We start from the raw sequence: 12,624 nt of genomic DNA, 5'->3' as shown, positions 1-12,624 counted from the left end.
CTGAATCGTTCAATACGGTCTTCAGGCTCGAGACGCTCCCCATTTCGCCAGATCCGGGATTTCACTCCTACCTAAAACGACCATGGGCGGTCAAAATGGCGGCCGGTTTTTAAACTCTATATTCTGTCAAGATAAACAGCCAAATGAGATATTAACGCATTACATATGTTAGTATGTCTGTTAGGAAACGACTGACACCAAAATCAACATTTGAACAACTATAATAACGTAGAGAAAGAAAGAAAATACGGCACACAATGTTGTTAGAACTAATACGTGCCTTGATAATGTCAACATGTTGCACCTGATTCTTCAAATAAATGAAAAATAGAGAACTGCACTGTCGTCTCCTGCTCATCAAGGCGTCCACTGTATCGTACTGAATCCAAATCGGGAGCCCTGAATCATGAGACGAATCGAACCGAGAATCCCCCCCCCCCCCAGAAGTTACAGGACAATTTAGGTGACCATGTCTCTAGGCTGATGGTTCTTCCACAAATAAATATGAAATGGTTTGTTCAAAGATACATTTATTGTGAATAAAGGGTTAGAAGTTTGACTGTTTAATCAAAATTATTGTGTCAACGTTTCTTTCTTTTTTTTTGGACCCCCTTTTTTCTCCCCAATTGTACTTGGCCAATTACCCTATATTCCAAGTCGTCCCAGTCACTGCTCCACCCCCTCTGCCAATCCAGGGAGGGGTGCAGACTCCCACACACCTCCTCAGATACATGTGGAGTCACCAGCCGCTTCTTTTAACCTGACAGTGAGGTGTCATACTCTTTCTGCTCTTTGCACAGCACGGACGCAGGCAGGAAATTTGCATGAAGGCAATACAAACAAACATGGAGGGCAGTGAACTTAACGCAGAACGGGGTAATTCCGAACAGAAGGACTCGGACAACCCAGGACAAAACGAGGAGCTTGTACCTAAAAGAAGGAAGGACTCCGGCCACCCAGGACAAAACGAGGAGCTTGTACCTAAAAGAAGGGGTACTTCAATCGTATGGACATGGTTTGGGTATGAAAAGTCTGATATGGACCAGAAAACTGTACTTTGCAAAATATGCTGCACACCGGTCCCCACAAAAGACTCAAGCATCATGAGCCTCTTTTACCACCTACACAAGAAGAAACAGTATGGAGAGAGTCTACACATGAGAGACATGTCAAACAGTATGGAGAGAGTCTACACATGAGAGACATGTCAAACAGTATGGAGAGAGTCTACACATGAGAGTCATGTCAAACAGTATGGAGAGAGTCTATATGAGAGACATGTCAAACAGTATGGAGAGAGTCTACACATGAGAGTCATGTCAAACTGTAAGGAGAGAGTCTACACATGAGAGTCATGTCAAACAGTACGGAGAGAGTCTACACATGAGAGTCATGTCAAACTGTAAGGAGAGAGTCTACACATGAGAGACATGTCAAACTGTAAGGAGAGAGTCTACACATGAGAGTCATGTCAAACAGTACGGAGAGAGTCTACACATGAGAGTCATGTCAAACTGTAAGGAGAGAGTCTACACATGAGAGACATGTCAAAGAGTATGGAGAGAGTCTACACATGAGAGTCATGTCAAACAGTACGGAGAGAGTCTACACATGAGAGTCATGTCAAACAGTATGGAGAGAGTCTACACATGAGTGTCATGTCAAACAGTATGGAGAGAGTCTACAGATGAGAGACATGTCAAACAGTATGGAGAGAGTCTACACATGAGAGTCATGTCAAACAGTACGGAGAGAGTCTACACATGAGAGTCATGTCAAACAGTACGGAGAGAGTCTACACATGAGAGACATGTCAAACTGTAAGGAGAGAGTCTACACATGAGAGACATGTCAAACAGTATGGAGAGAGTCTACACATGAGAGTCATGTCAAACAGTACGGAGAGAGTCTACACATGAGAGACATGTCAAACTGTAAGGAGAGAGTCTACACATGAGAGTCATGTCAAACAGTATGGAGAGAGTCTACACATGAGAGACATGTCAAACAGTATGGAGAGAGTCTACACATGAGAGTCATGTCAAACAGTATGGAGAGAGTCTACACATGAGAGTCATGTCAAACAGTATGGAGAGAGTCTACACATGAGGGTCATGTCAAACAGTATGGAGAGTCTACACATGAGAGTCATGTCAAACAGTATGGAGAGAGTCTACACATGAGAGTCATGTCAAACAGTATGGAGAGAGCCTACAGATGAGGGTCATGTCAAACAGTACAGAGAGAGTCTACACATGAGAGTCATGTCAAACAGTATGGAGAGAGTCTACACATGAGAGTCATGTCAAACAGTATGGAGAGAGTCTACACATGAGAGTCATGTCAAACAGTACGGAGAGAGTCTACACATGAGAGACATGTCAAACAGTATGGAGAGAGTCTACACATGAGGGTCATGTCAAACAGTATGGAGAGAGTCTACACATGAGAGTCATGTCAAACAGTATGGAGAGAGTCTACACATGAGAGTCATGTCAAACAGTATGGAGAGAGTCTACACATGAGAGTCATGTCAAACTGTAAGGAGAGAGCCTACAGATGAGGGTCATGTCAAACAGTATGGAGAGAGTCTACACATGAGAGTCATGTCAAACTGTAAGGAGAGAGTCTACACATGAGAGTCATGTCAAACAGTATGGAGAGAGTCTACACATGAGGGTCATGTCAAACAGTATGGAGAGTCTACACATGAGAGTCATGTCAAACAGTATGGAGAGAGTCTACACATGAGAGTCATGTCAAACAGTATGGAGAGAGCCTACAGATGAGGGTCATGTCAAACAGTACAGAGAGAGTCTACACATGAGAGTCATGTCAAACAGTATGGAGAGAGTCTACACATGAGAGTCATGTCAAACAGTATGGAGAGAGTCTACACATGAGAGTCATGTCAAACAGTACGGAGAGAGTCTACACATGAGAGTCATGTCAAACAGTACAGAGAGAGTCTATACATGAGAGTCATGTCAAACAGTATGGAGAGAGTCTACACATGAGAGTCATGTCAAACAGTATGGAGAGAGTCTACACATGAGAGTCATGTCAAACAGTTTGGAGAGAGTCTACACATGAGAGTCATGTCAAACAGTATGGAGAGAGCCTACAGATGAGGGTCATGTCAAACAGTACAGAGAGAGTCTACACATGAGAGTCATGTCAAACTGTAAGGAGAGAGTCTACACATGAGAGCCACAACAGCACAGCCGAGTGCTCAAAACAAATCCCAGACGCAAACGTTGCAAGAGGCTTTTGCCCGTAGCACATTATATGTCAAAGAATCACGAAGATAGAATGAGCTAAAGACTGACGTTTTCTATTTACCTTTTTATATTTTATACATTAATATTTAATTTTTTGTTACATGCTTAATTGAAAACTTGCACAAAGGTTCTAAATAAAAGGAGAAAAATAATCAAATATGAGTAAGTTCCTTTTATTTGTCGAGTATATAATTCAAAATGTAATAAGAAATAGGCCTTTCCATGTGGTCATTTTATATAAACTATTCATTGAATTTACAGAAAATGTGCTATATCGTGATGTGCATCGTTATCGTGGTATGAATGACCTATAGCATGATATGTATCATTATCTTGATATGACCTATATCATGATATGTATCGCTATTGTGATATGAATAACCTATATCATGATATGTATATCATGATATGTATCATAATCTTGATATGACCTATATCATGATATGTATCGCTTTCGTGATATGAATGACCTATATCATGATATTATCGTTATCTTGATATGACCTATATCATGATATGTATCGCTATCATGATATGAATGACCTATATCATGATATTATCATTATCTTGATATGACCTATATCATGATATGTATCGTTACTGTGATATGGATGACCTATATCATGGTATGTATCGTTATCGTGATATGAATGACCTATATCATGATATTATCGTTATCTTGATATGACCTATATCATGATATGTATCGTTATTGTGATATGGATGACCTATATCATGGTATGTATCGTTATCGTGATATGAATGACCTATATCATGATATTATCGTTATCTTGATATGACCTATATCATGATATGTATCGTTATTGTGATATGGATGACCTATATCGTGATATGTATTGTTATATGAATGACTTTTATTGTGACATGTATCGTTATCGCGATATAGAACGACATATATCGTGAAATTTATCATTATCATGATATGAATGACCTATATTGTGATATGCATCGTTATCGTGATATGAATGACATATATTGTGATATGTATCGTTATCATGATATGAATGACCTACATCGTGATATGTATCGCTAGCGTGATATGAACTACCTATATCATAATATGAGATTTTGGTCACATCACACAGCCCTAGTCACAACCTCTTCAAACTCCCCTCTGGTAGGCGCTACAGAGCACTGGACACCAGAGCAACCAGATATAAAAACACTTTCTTTCCGCGGGCTGTCATTCAAACGAACACTTAGCACTGTCAATATATCAAAACCATGTTGTATATACTGTACTGTACATGTTGTATATACTTTACTGTGCATGCTGTATATACTGTACTGTACATATTATACGTATACTGGTACACTCTGTCACGTCCATCTACCTCAGGCATGTAAGTAACCTGCTAACATCTATTTTAGCATCTCCGGTGCTGAAATGTCTCTTCACCATTGCACGTTATCACCTCTTATTTCACCTGTATCAGTCAGTCCTTGTGTATATATGTGAAGATTGTTGTGTTGTAATGTTGTTATTCTATGTGATGTACACTGAGAGAGCCACGAAACCAGAGTCACAGTCCATGTATGTGCAAAACCTTCATGGCCAATAAACACGATTCTGATCATGGAAAAATGTCAGGTTCAACATCAATTATACAGATGAGTTATATCAAAAACGGTGATGTTAATACACCATGAATTTTACCAAGTTCACAACAAAATTGATCTTCTGTTTGGCGGTGATTTCTGAACAATGTTTTCTTTAAGTTTTAATTCTGCTTAAATACACTGACAGCTGGAAAATGATGTTCTCCTCTAAATTGTGCCTTTAATAGTTGATTCTCAACCTTCCATATCTGAATACAAAATTTGAATTCTTTACCATCTATTTCTTGGTAAATGACAGAGATAACAATATCATACTGTTCAAATGAACCAAATATCCTTACTTGTTAGAGAAGGCGTTGTAGATACCAACTTTACCATCATCCGTTCCAAAAGCCAAGGATCCTTCTTTTTGTGGGTGCCAAGAAAGCTGCAATGACCAAAGATTGACAACATATAAGTTAAAATCTAAAGTGTAATACACACACACACACACATTCAGCAGTTGTACATCCAAATCTCGACAAAACATTTCACAGTGCACGAACCGTGCATTGCAGGTTTGCGGCATTATGTTGTAAGTGCTCTGCTCTCCAACAGGCTTCACTATTGGTTTACCCCATCGAGGCTCCACCTCGGCACCTGAGAAAGATTTTTGTACTTGCCGCCCAATCGGGTGGTAGGAGCCATATAGCGCCCACCCCCTATGAAGCCCCTGCATCTCCACTGCTCATCTCCATATTTCACTCAGCCACCTGAGCTACGGCTCTTGTCTGCGAGTTTGTCACCCTACGATGTCGCCACATTATTATGATGGCTTATGCCATTAAGACCTCCTCTTGTACTGCTACATTATGTTGCCTTTAGTCAGCCACCAGTCCTGCTTTGTTTGCCTCAGCTGGCAGCACCAGGAAGCATTTGAGACCTGCCCTGCCTGCCTTGCTCTCCCCCAGGAGGAGGGCGAAGAGCCAGCAGAGGTTGCGGAGTCCATCCGCCTCTCCCACACCAGCCATGTGCCGGTGCACGGAGGGGCGGCAGCCTGCTCCTAACTCTGGGACGAGTATTATGAGGAGGAGGACCACTTCACAACCTGCCAGCCTGTTCACCTCAGCTGCTGAGACGATGGGAACGCCACTCCCGCCAGCTCCACCCTCACCTGTTGCCCTGGACAACTTCACCATCGCCTCCATGCTCAGCCTCATAGTAGGCCTTGAACATGTCTTGTGTGTCCCAAGATGGAGCCCCCAAACTATTATAAAGGGTGTCGGTCCCCCACCCTTTACACCCCCCTCCCAAAAAAAAGAGCATCCCAAGCATTACACACTCTCATACTTATAGCCACCAGGGTCGCACCACCTGAGTAGGAGGGGATGTCTCCCCTTCCTCCCCAGATGAGGCAAATAAAGGGCAGGCGGTGCATGATGCACACTCTCCCCCAGCCTCTTTTCCACATTCATCTTGAATGGAGCTTGTGTTCACCAACCAGAGGCCAGAATGCTGCACTCATTTTATAATTAGCACTCTTTTCACTGTGACAAAACAATGGGCTGAATTTTAGTTGGAGTGATGCATGTTTTTATCTCAGGTGTTATAGCAGAGACTAATCGTCTCTGAAAGTTTTCCAAGCTTATCCTTAAAATTTTCACCACAAATTTACTTAAAAAAAAGGACCACAAATGGCTCAGTAATGTCCAAAGGAGTTGAATCAAGTGCAACTGGACTTGGTATATATCCGTGAAGACGTTTCGCCTCTCATCCAAGAGGCTTCCTCAGTTCCTGCCTTCCTGACTAGACCAAGCTAGTCTGACTGGCTGGTGATGAGACTCAGAATTTATCCTCTAGGAGTCGCTGTCAGAGCTACTGATATGCGTGGCTCTTTGTGATCCGATGTTTACCAACGCCTGTCGCTAACAGAGCCATAGATATGAGTGGCTCTTTTGTGTACCGATGTTTGGCCGTGCCTGTCGCCATCGGAGCTATTGATTTGCATTTGTTTAGCAGCGACGGTCGTTGGGGGTGTTGATTTCGACTTCATTGTTCAGTGGTCATGAGAGTGGTTGGAGTGAAGGACCAAAAGTCCATCAAGGCTTGATTTCAGAAGAAGTCCTGGAAGATTCTAGAGTGGCCATCACAGTCGCCTGACTTGAACCCCATAGAAAATCTCTGGTGGTATTTGAAGAAAGTGGTTGCAGCACGCAAACCCAAGAATATTAGTGAACTGGATGCCATTGCCCATGACGAATGGGCTGAGATTCCTCAGGAACACTGCCAGAAGCTGGTGTCTGGCTATGCATCACGTAGTCATTAAAAGTGGTATTTTTGTGTTGAATTTGGAGAAACTACTTGTAATATTAGTTGTGTTGAGCTATTGAAATTGTTCTTGTTTGATTTGTTTATTGCAAACAGCTGACAGTTTGTCAATTTTGCCAATAAACCTAATTTGCAGTGGGGGTTGAATAATTTTGATTGCAAACGTATGTTCGAGGAGAAAAGGTGAGGCATTCAACCCCAAAAACACTACATCCACTGTCAAGCATGGTGCTGGTAGTATCAGGCTCTGGTGCAGTTTTGCTGTCAGCAGAACTGGTGCATTGCAGAAAGTGGATTGAGCAACGACGAAGGAAGATTACCTCAGAATTCTTCAGCACAACCTCAAACCATGAGCCAGAAGGTTGAAGCTTGGATGCAGTTGGGTGTTTCAACAGGACAATGACCCAAAACACATCAGAAATTGTTTTGGAATAGCTAAATCAAGCTAAAATTAAGGTTTTAGAACAGCCCTCCCAAAGTCCTCACCTCAACACTATTGAGAATATGTGGAATACACTGAAACGATAAGTCCGTGCCAGCCAGCCAACGAATTCGGTTGACTTACACCAGTTCTGCCACCAAGAGTGGTCAAATATTCAACCAGAGCTTTGCCAGAAGCTTTTTGATGGTTATAAAGCTTCTGATCGAGGTGAAAAGGGCTGACATGCAACCGAATGTTAGGTTTGCAATAGGTTTATTTTTGACTCAGCAGATTTTGCCCCATTTTCAGAAAACCTACAATACAACATTTATAAAATAACTACATTTGTGAATGTTTTTTGGGACAAAGAAGTGTGTGTTCCAATCATGCTACCAAAGAAAAAGAACAGTTGTAGAAATCAATGAAACCCCAAGACTGATGACAAACATGTCCTGTGCAGGTGGATGTAAACCTTTGACTTCAACTGTAGATTGGAAAGGCAAGTTCATGGAGAGGAGAAAGTTAGCATTAGCGTTAGCCCCCTGGCAGCATCAGACAAATTACTGAGGATTTATTTATTTATCTATTATCAGGGATCCCCCCTTTTTTATCCCCAGTTGTACTTGGCCAATTACCCCACTCTTCCGAGCCGTCCCGGTCGCTGCTCCACCCCCTCTGCCGATCCAGGGAGGGCTGCAGACTACCACATGCCTCCTCCGATACATGTGGAGTCGCCAGCTGCTTCTTTTCACCTGACAGTGAGGAGTTTCACCAGGGGGACGTAGCGCATGGGAGGATCATGCAATTCCCCCCAGTTCCCCCTCCCCCCTGAACAGGTGCCCGTACCGACCAGAGGAGGTGCTAGTGCAGCGACCAGAACACATACCCACATCCTGCTACCCACCCGCGGACACAGCCAACTGTGTCTGTAGGGATGCCTGACCAAGCCGGAGGTAACACGGGGATTTGAACCGGCGATCCCCGTGTTGGTAGGGAACGGAATAGACCTTTATGCTACACTACCCGGATGCCCTCCATCTAGGATTTATTTAGAACGTCTCTAATTATAGACAGTTTTTCTTAAAAAAATGCATGAATTAAATAGAAATAAGTCAATCAGCAGGTGTTTTTAATACATTTTCAATGGAATGGGACTCTCTGAGGCTATTATTTGTCTCACTTAGCAACGGTAACCAAGGAGGGAGGGAAAAGGGTAGTGCTTGACAAAGAGTCATTTGGGGTCATCTGCCAAACTGAAGGTAATGCATGTGGATGACAAAACAGGTTTGTGACGAATGAAACTGGAAAGAGGCTCACAATTCATGATAAATGAGAGGAAGTCGGGAACTTTATCCAGAGCGCGGCTGAGGCTGGGAGTACCTAAGCCCTTACCGCTGTGACCTTGGACTTGATTCCCTGCCAGAAGGTTCTGGTGTCGTACTGATTCTGGATGGAGAGGGTGCTCCACACCCGGATCATGTTGTCACCGATACCCAAAGCCAGGCAACCAGTGCCGATGGGGGAGAAGGTCAGAGAGTAGACAAAGCCGCCCAGCGTCGGTAAGGTCCAACAGCAGTCCAGTGAAGATAAGTCCCAGCATTTTATCTGGACAACAATAAATCTGTTAAACAATCAGTCAAAAGTACAGAAGCCCCGAGAGGCAAGTGAAGAGAAATTTTTGTCAGGATAATTTTTCTAAGTGTTTGTTGTTGTAATACTAATTTCGGCCACAAGAGGCTGAAGTGCGCCGCCACCATGTGTTCTAAATAGCCCTGTGAGCACCAGCTGGGATTTCAGCATTGATTTCTAGTTTAAATTACACTTGTGTCAGAGGTGGGATGGTGAGACCGTGAGGCCATCGGAAGCGCGAGCACCCAGAGGTGTGAGGGTGCTGATGCTGAAGCGTGGGGACGCGCTTCCTGAAGGAGGGGGGTAGTGTAACGCCCACGGATGGCTTGACTCGCTAGCCCTTGGCTAAGGGGTTGGATCCTTCAGTTGACTGGTTAGCGCAGTTCACGTCCCGGCTGCCCCCTGAATTCACTACATTGGTTTTCTGGTGACATCTCGTTTTCTGGCCCGGGAACGCCTTCGGATCCCCCAGGAGGAGCTGGAGGGTGTAGCTCGGGAGAGGGACGTCTGGTGGGCCCTACTTAGCTTCCTGCCACCGTGACCCGACCCCAGAGAAGCGGCTGATGAGGGGATGAGATTTCTAGTTGAAAACTGGGTGACACCCGGTCTGAACTTCTAAGACTTCTTTTCAACCAGCTAAAAGGCAATTAAAACGGGGTCCGCGGTGGTGTAGCGGTCTAAGCATCGGCTTTGTGTCGATGCAGTTGCCCACCGGGGACCGGGGTTCACGCCCCGGTCTCGTCAGATCCGACTATGGCCGGACTCGATGAAGCAGCAATAATTGGCAACGCTGTCTTCGGGAGGGGGTCGGAGTCGGCTTGTGTTCGTCACGTGAATGCGTCTCTGTGTGTGTCGGAAAAAGCAGGGGTTCGGCCTGGAGTCGCCTGGTCACGAAAGTGGGGAGGCGTCTCCTTCGAGACTGCCGGCCGGAGAGATGCAGTTGGCGAACGCATGCAGTACGAGGGTGGGTGTTTGAATTAAAATAGGGAGCGATTGGCCACTAAATTGGGAGAAAAAAGGGAAAAATCAGAAATAAATTTAAAATGCAATTAAAATATCAGCGTGTCACAAAACACAGATTTGTTTGATCATTTTGATAAATTGATCAGTTGTAGGTTGAAAGAGACGATATTGATCAGTGTCAAGGTATTTCTCCAAAGTCATCTTGTTAAAAAAAAATTCACCTGCCAAAACATTTTTTTTTACCTGTTTTCAAAGATGAAGAAAATCCTGTCCCTGACATGAGTATTACAACAACAACACTGAGACAAATGATCCTGCAGAAAATAAAATCAAATAAAACTTCACCTCCCTCAGGCTTTCATACAAAAGACAAAGATATTCAGAAAAATATAAACAAGGTACCGACAGTATTTTTTTATTTGACCCCCCCCCCTTTTTCTCCCCAATTGTATCTGGCCAATTACCCCACTCTTCCAAGCCATCCCGGTCTCTGCTCCCCCCCCTCTGCTGATCCGGGGAGGGCTGCAGACTACCACATGCCTCCTCCATACATGTGGAGTCACCAGCTGCTTCTTTTCACCTGGGAGGATCACGCTTTTCCCCCCAGTTCCCCCTCCTACCCCTGAACAGGCGCCCCGACCGACCAGAGGAGGCGCTGGTGCAGCGACCAGGACACACACCCACATCCGGCTTCCCACCCGCAGACACGGCCAATTGTGTCTGCAGGGACACCCGACTAAGCCGGAGGCAACACAGGGATTTGAACCGGCGATCCCCGTGTTGGCAGGCAACGGAATAGACCGCTACACTACCTGGGCGTGTACTGATAGTAATTTGAAACTATCGAACAAGCATTTCACCTCCTGTCACTGCACTGTAGGAAAACAAAATGTTCTCCTTCATGGACTCGGTTAAAGGAGAAATATAATCATTTATGGAAAAATAATAAGTGCTCTATATCACATTACACGTACTACATTTGTTTCTGTGTCGTACTCATGTTTAAAAGCCACGTTGGGTTTTTAGTACTTCATGGTAACGAACTACATATATCCACCATCATGTAGTGCAAGACAACATGTGTAGGCACATGTTTCTGACCATAGCCAAGTACACCAAGAAGCAAGGCTTTACTGGAGATGAATTTACATTGTGTTTTCTCATAGTCTTAAAAGTATAATTGGATACAAAATAATTTCATATGAAGACTTCAGCCAACCTCTCTGTCCATGGAGGTGCTGATCAGCAGCTCTGTGCCGTCACCCAGCATCACAGAGGTCACGTTGAAGATGATCCTGCTGTGGTTCTGGCCTTCTGACGAAGCACCCAGCAAACTCCACTTCTGCTTCCCCGTCTTGGTCAAATCCCACAACAACAGCTCGCCACTGGACGCAGATACACACACGCAACAGAACATGGAAAAACAGAAAGACAAACAATTAACAATGATCATCACATGCAGGCCGGGTCTACTTTCTCTCTCCTACATCACACCGAGTTAAATCATTAGTCATCACCGTTGTCCCCTTAGGATAAAGCTGTCAACCACATCCAACCGCAGGGATATGATGTGATGAGGTCCAGATCACAATCTGTTTTATTTGCTTTGTTATGTATGAAAACAAGGTAAGCCATCCCTGAAAATATCTCATAAAACCTTTATTTTTATCTAGTTAACCTTTATTTAGTCATGAAGATCTCCTTCAGACAAGGAGCCTCATTTTCAAGACAGCCCTGACCAAGTCAGCGGCTTGCATAGACGTTTAGGTTGCACAAAATACAAGAAACATGAAATAAACATAAATGAATGAACAAGTCAGCGCAGTTAAAACAATATCGAAGGCTTAAATGGGCACATGCAAGTGCTAGCAGAGTCCACCACTAGCGAGTTAATGAGTTTCCTAAAGTCCCCCAGTGGGGTCCGCGGTGGTGTAGCGGCCTAAGTATCGGCTTTGTGTCGATGCAGTTGCCCACTGGGGACCGGGGTTTGAACCCCGTCTCATCAGATCCGACTATGGCCGGACTTGATGAAGCAGCAATAATTGGCGGCGCTGTCTTCGGGAGGGGGGCGGAGTCGGCTTGTGTTCGTCACATGAATGTGTCTGTGTGTGTGTGGGGAAAAAGCAGTGGTTCGGCCTGGAGTCGCCTTGTCACAAAAGTGGGGAGGCGTCTCCTTCGAGACTGCCGGCCGGAGAGATGCGGTTGGCGAACACATGCAGTACGAGGGTGGTTGTTTGAATTAAAATAGGGATCGATTGGCCACTAAATTGGGAGAAAAAAGGGAAAAATCAGAAATACATTTATATGTATATATATGTATATATATGTATATATATATATATATACACTACCGTTCAAAAGTTTGGGATCACCCAAACAATTTCGTGTTTTCCATGAAAAGTCACACTTATTCACCACCATATGTTGTGAAATGAATAGAAA

The 12,624-nt window shown here is 44.0% G+C and overlaps 1 protein-coding gene across 1 annotated transcript in view; it reads right to left on the bottom strand.

The window, feature by feature from the left end:
• gemin5 (gem (nuclear organelle) associated protein 5) overlaps positions 1-12,624 on the bottom strand; it is an 85,038-nt gene that overhangs the window by 52,743 nt on the left and 19,671 nt on the right. The window contains exons 7-9 of the mRNA XM_056284489.1: positions 11,402-11,567; positions 8,983-9,195; positions 5,204-5,289 (exon numbers count right to left, since the gene is read on the bottom strand). Coding sequence (XP_056140464.1) covers positions 5,204-5,289; positions 8,983-9,195; positions 11,402-11,567 — 465 coding nt within the window. The remainder of the gene's footprint in view (positions 1-5,203; positions 5,290-8,982; positions 9,196-11,401; positions 11,568-12,624) is intronic.

This window comes from Lampris incognitus, chromosome 8, assembly GCF_029633865.1.
Source record: "Lampris incognitus isolate fLamInc1 chromosome 8, fLamInc1.hap2, whole genome shotgun sequence".
Lineage (NCBI taxonomy): Eukaryota > Metazoa > Chordata > Actinopteri > Lampriformes > Lampridae > Lampris > Lampris incognitus.
Note: the sequence above shows the minus strand (reverse complement) of the source record. Positions and strands in the feature narration are given on the sequence as shown.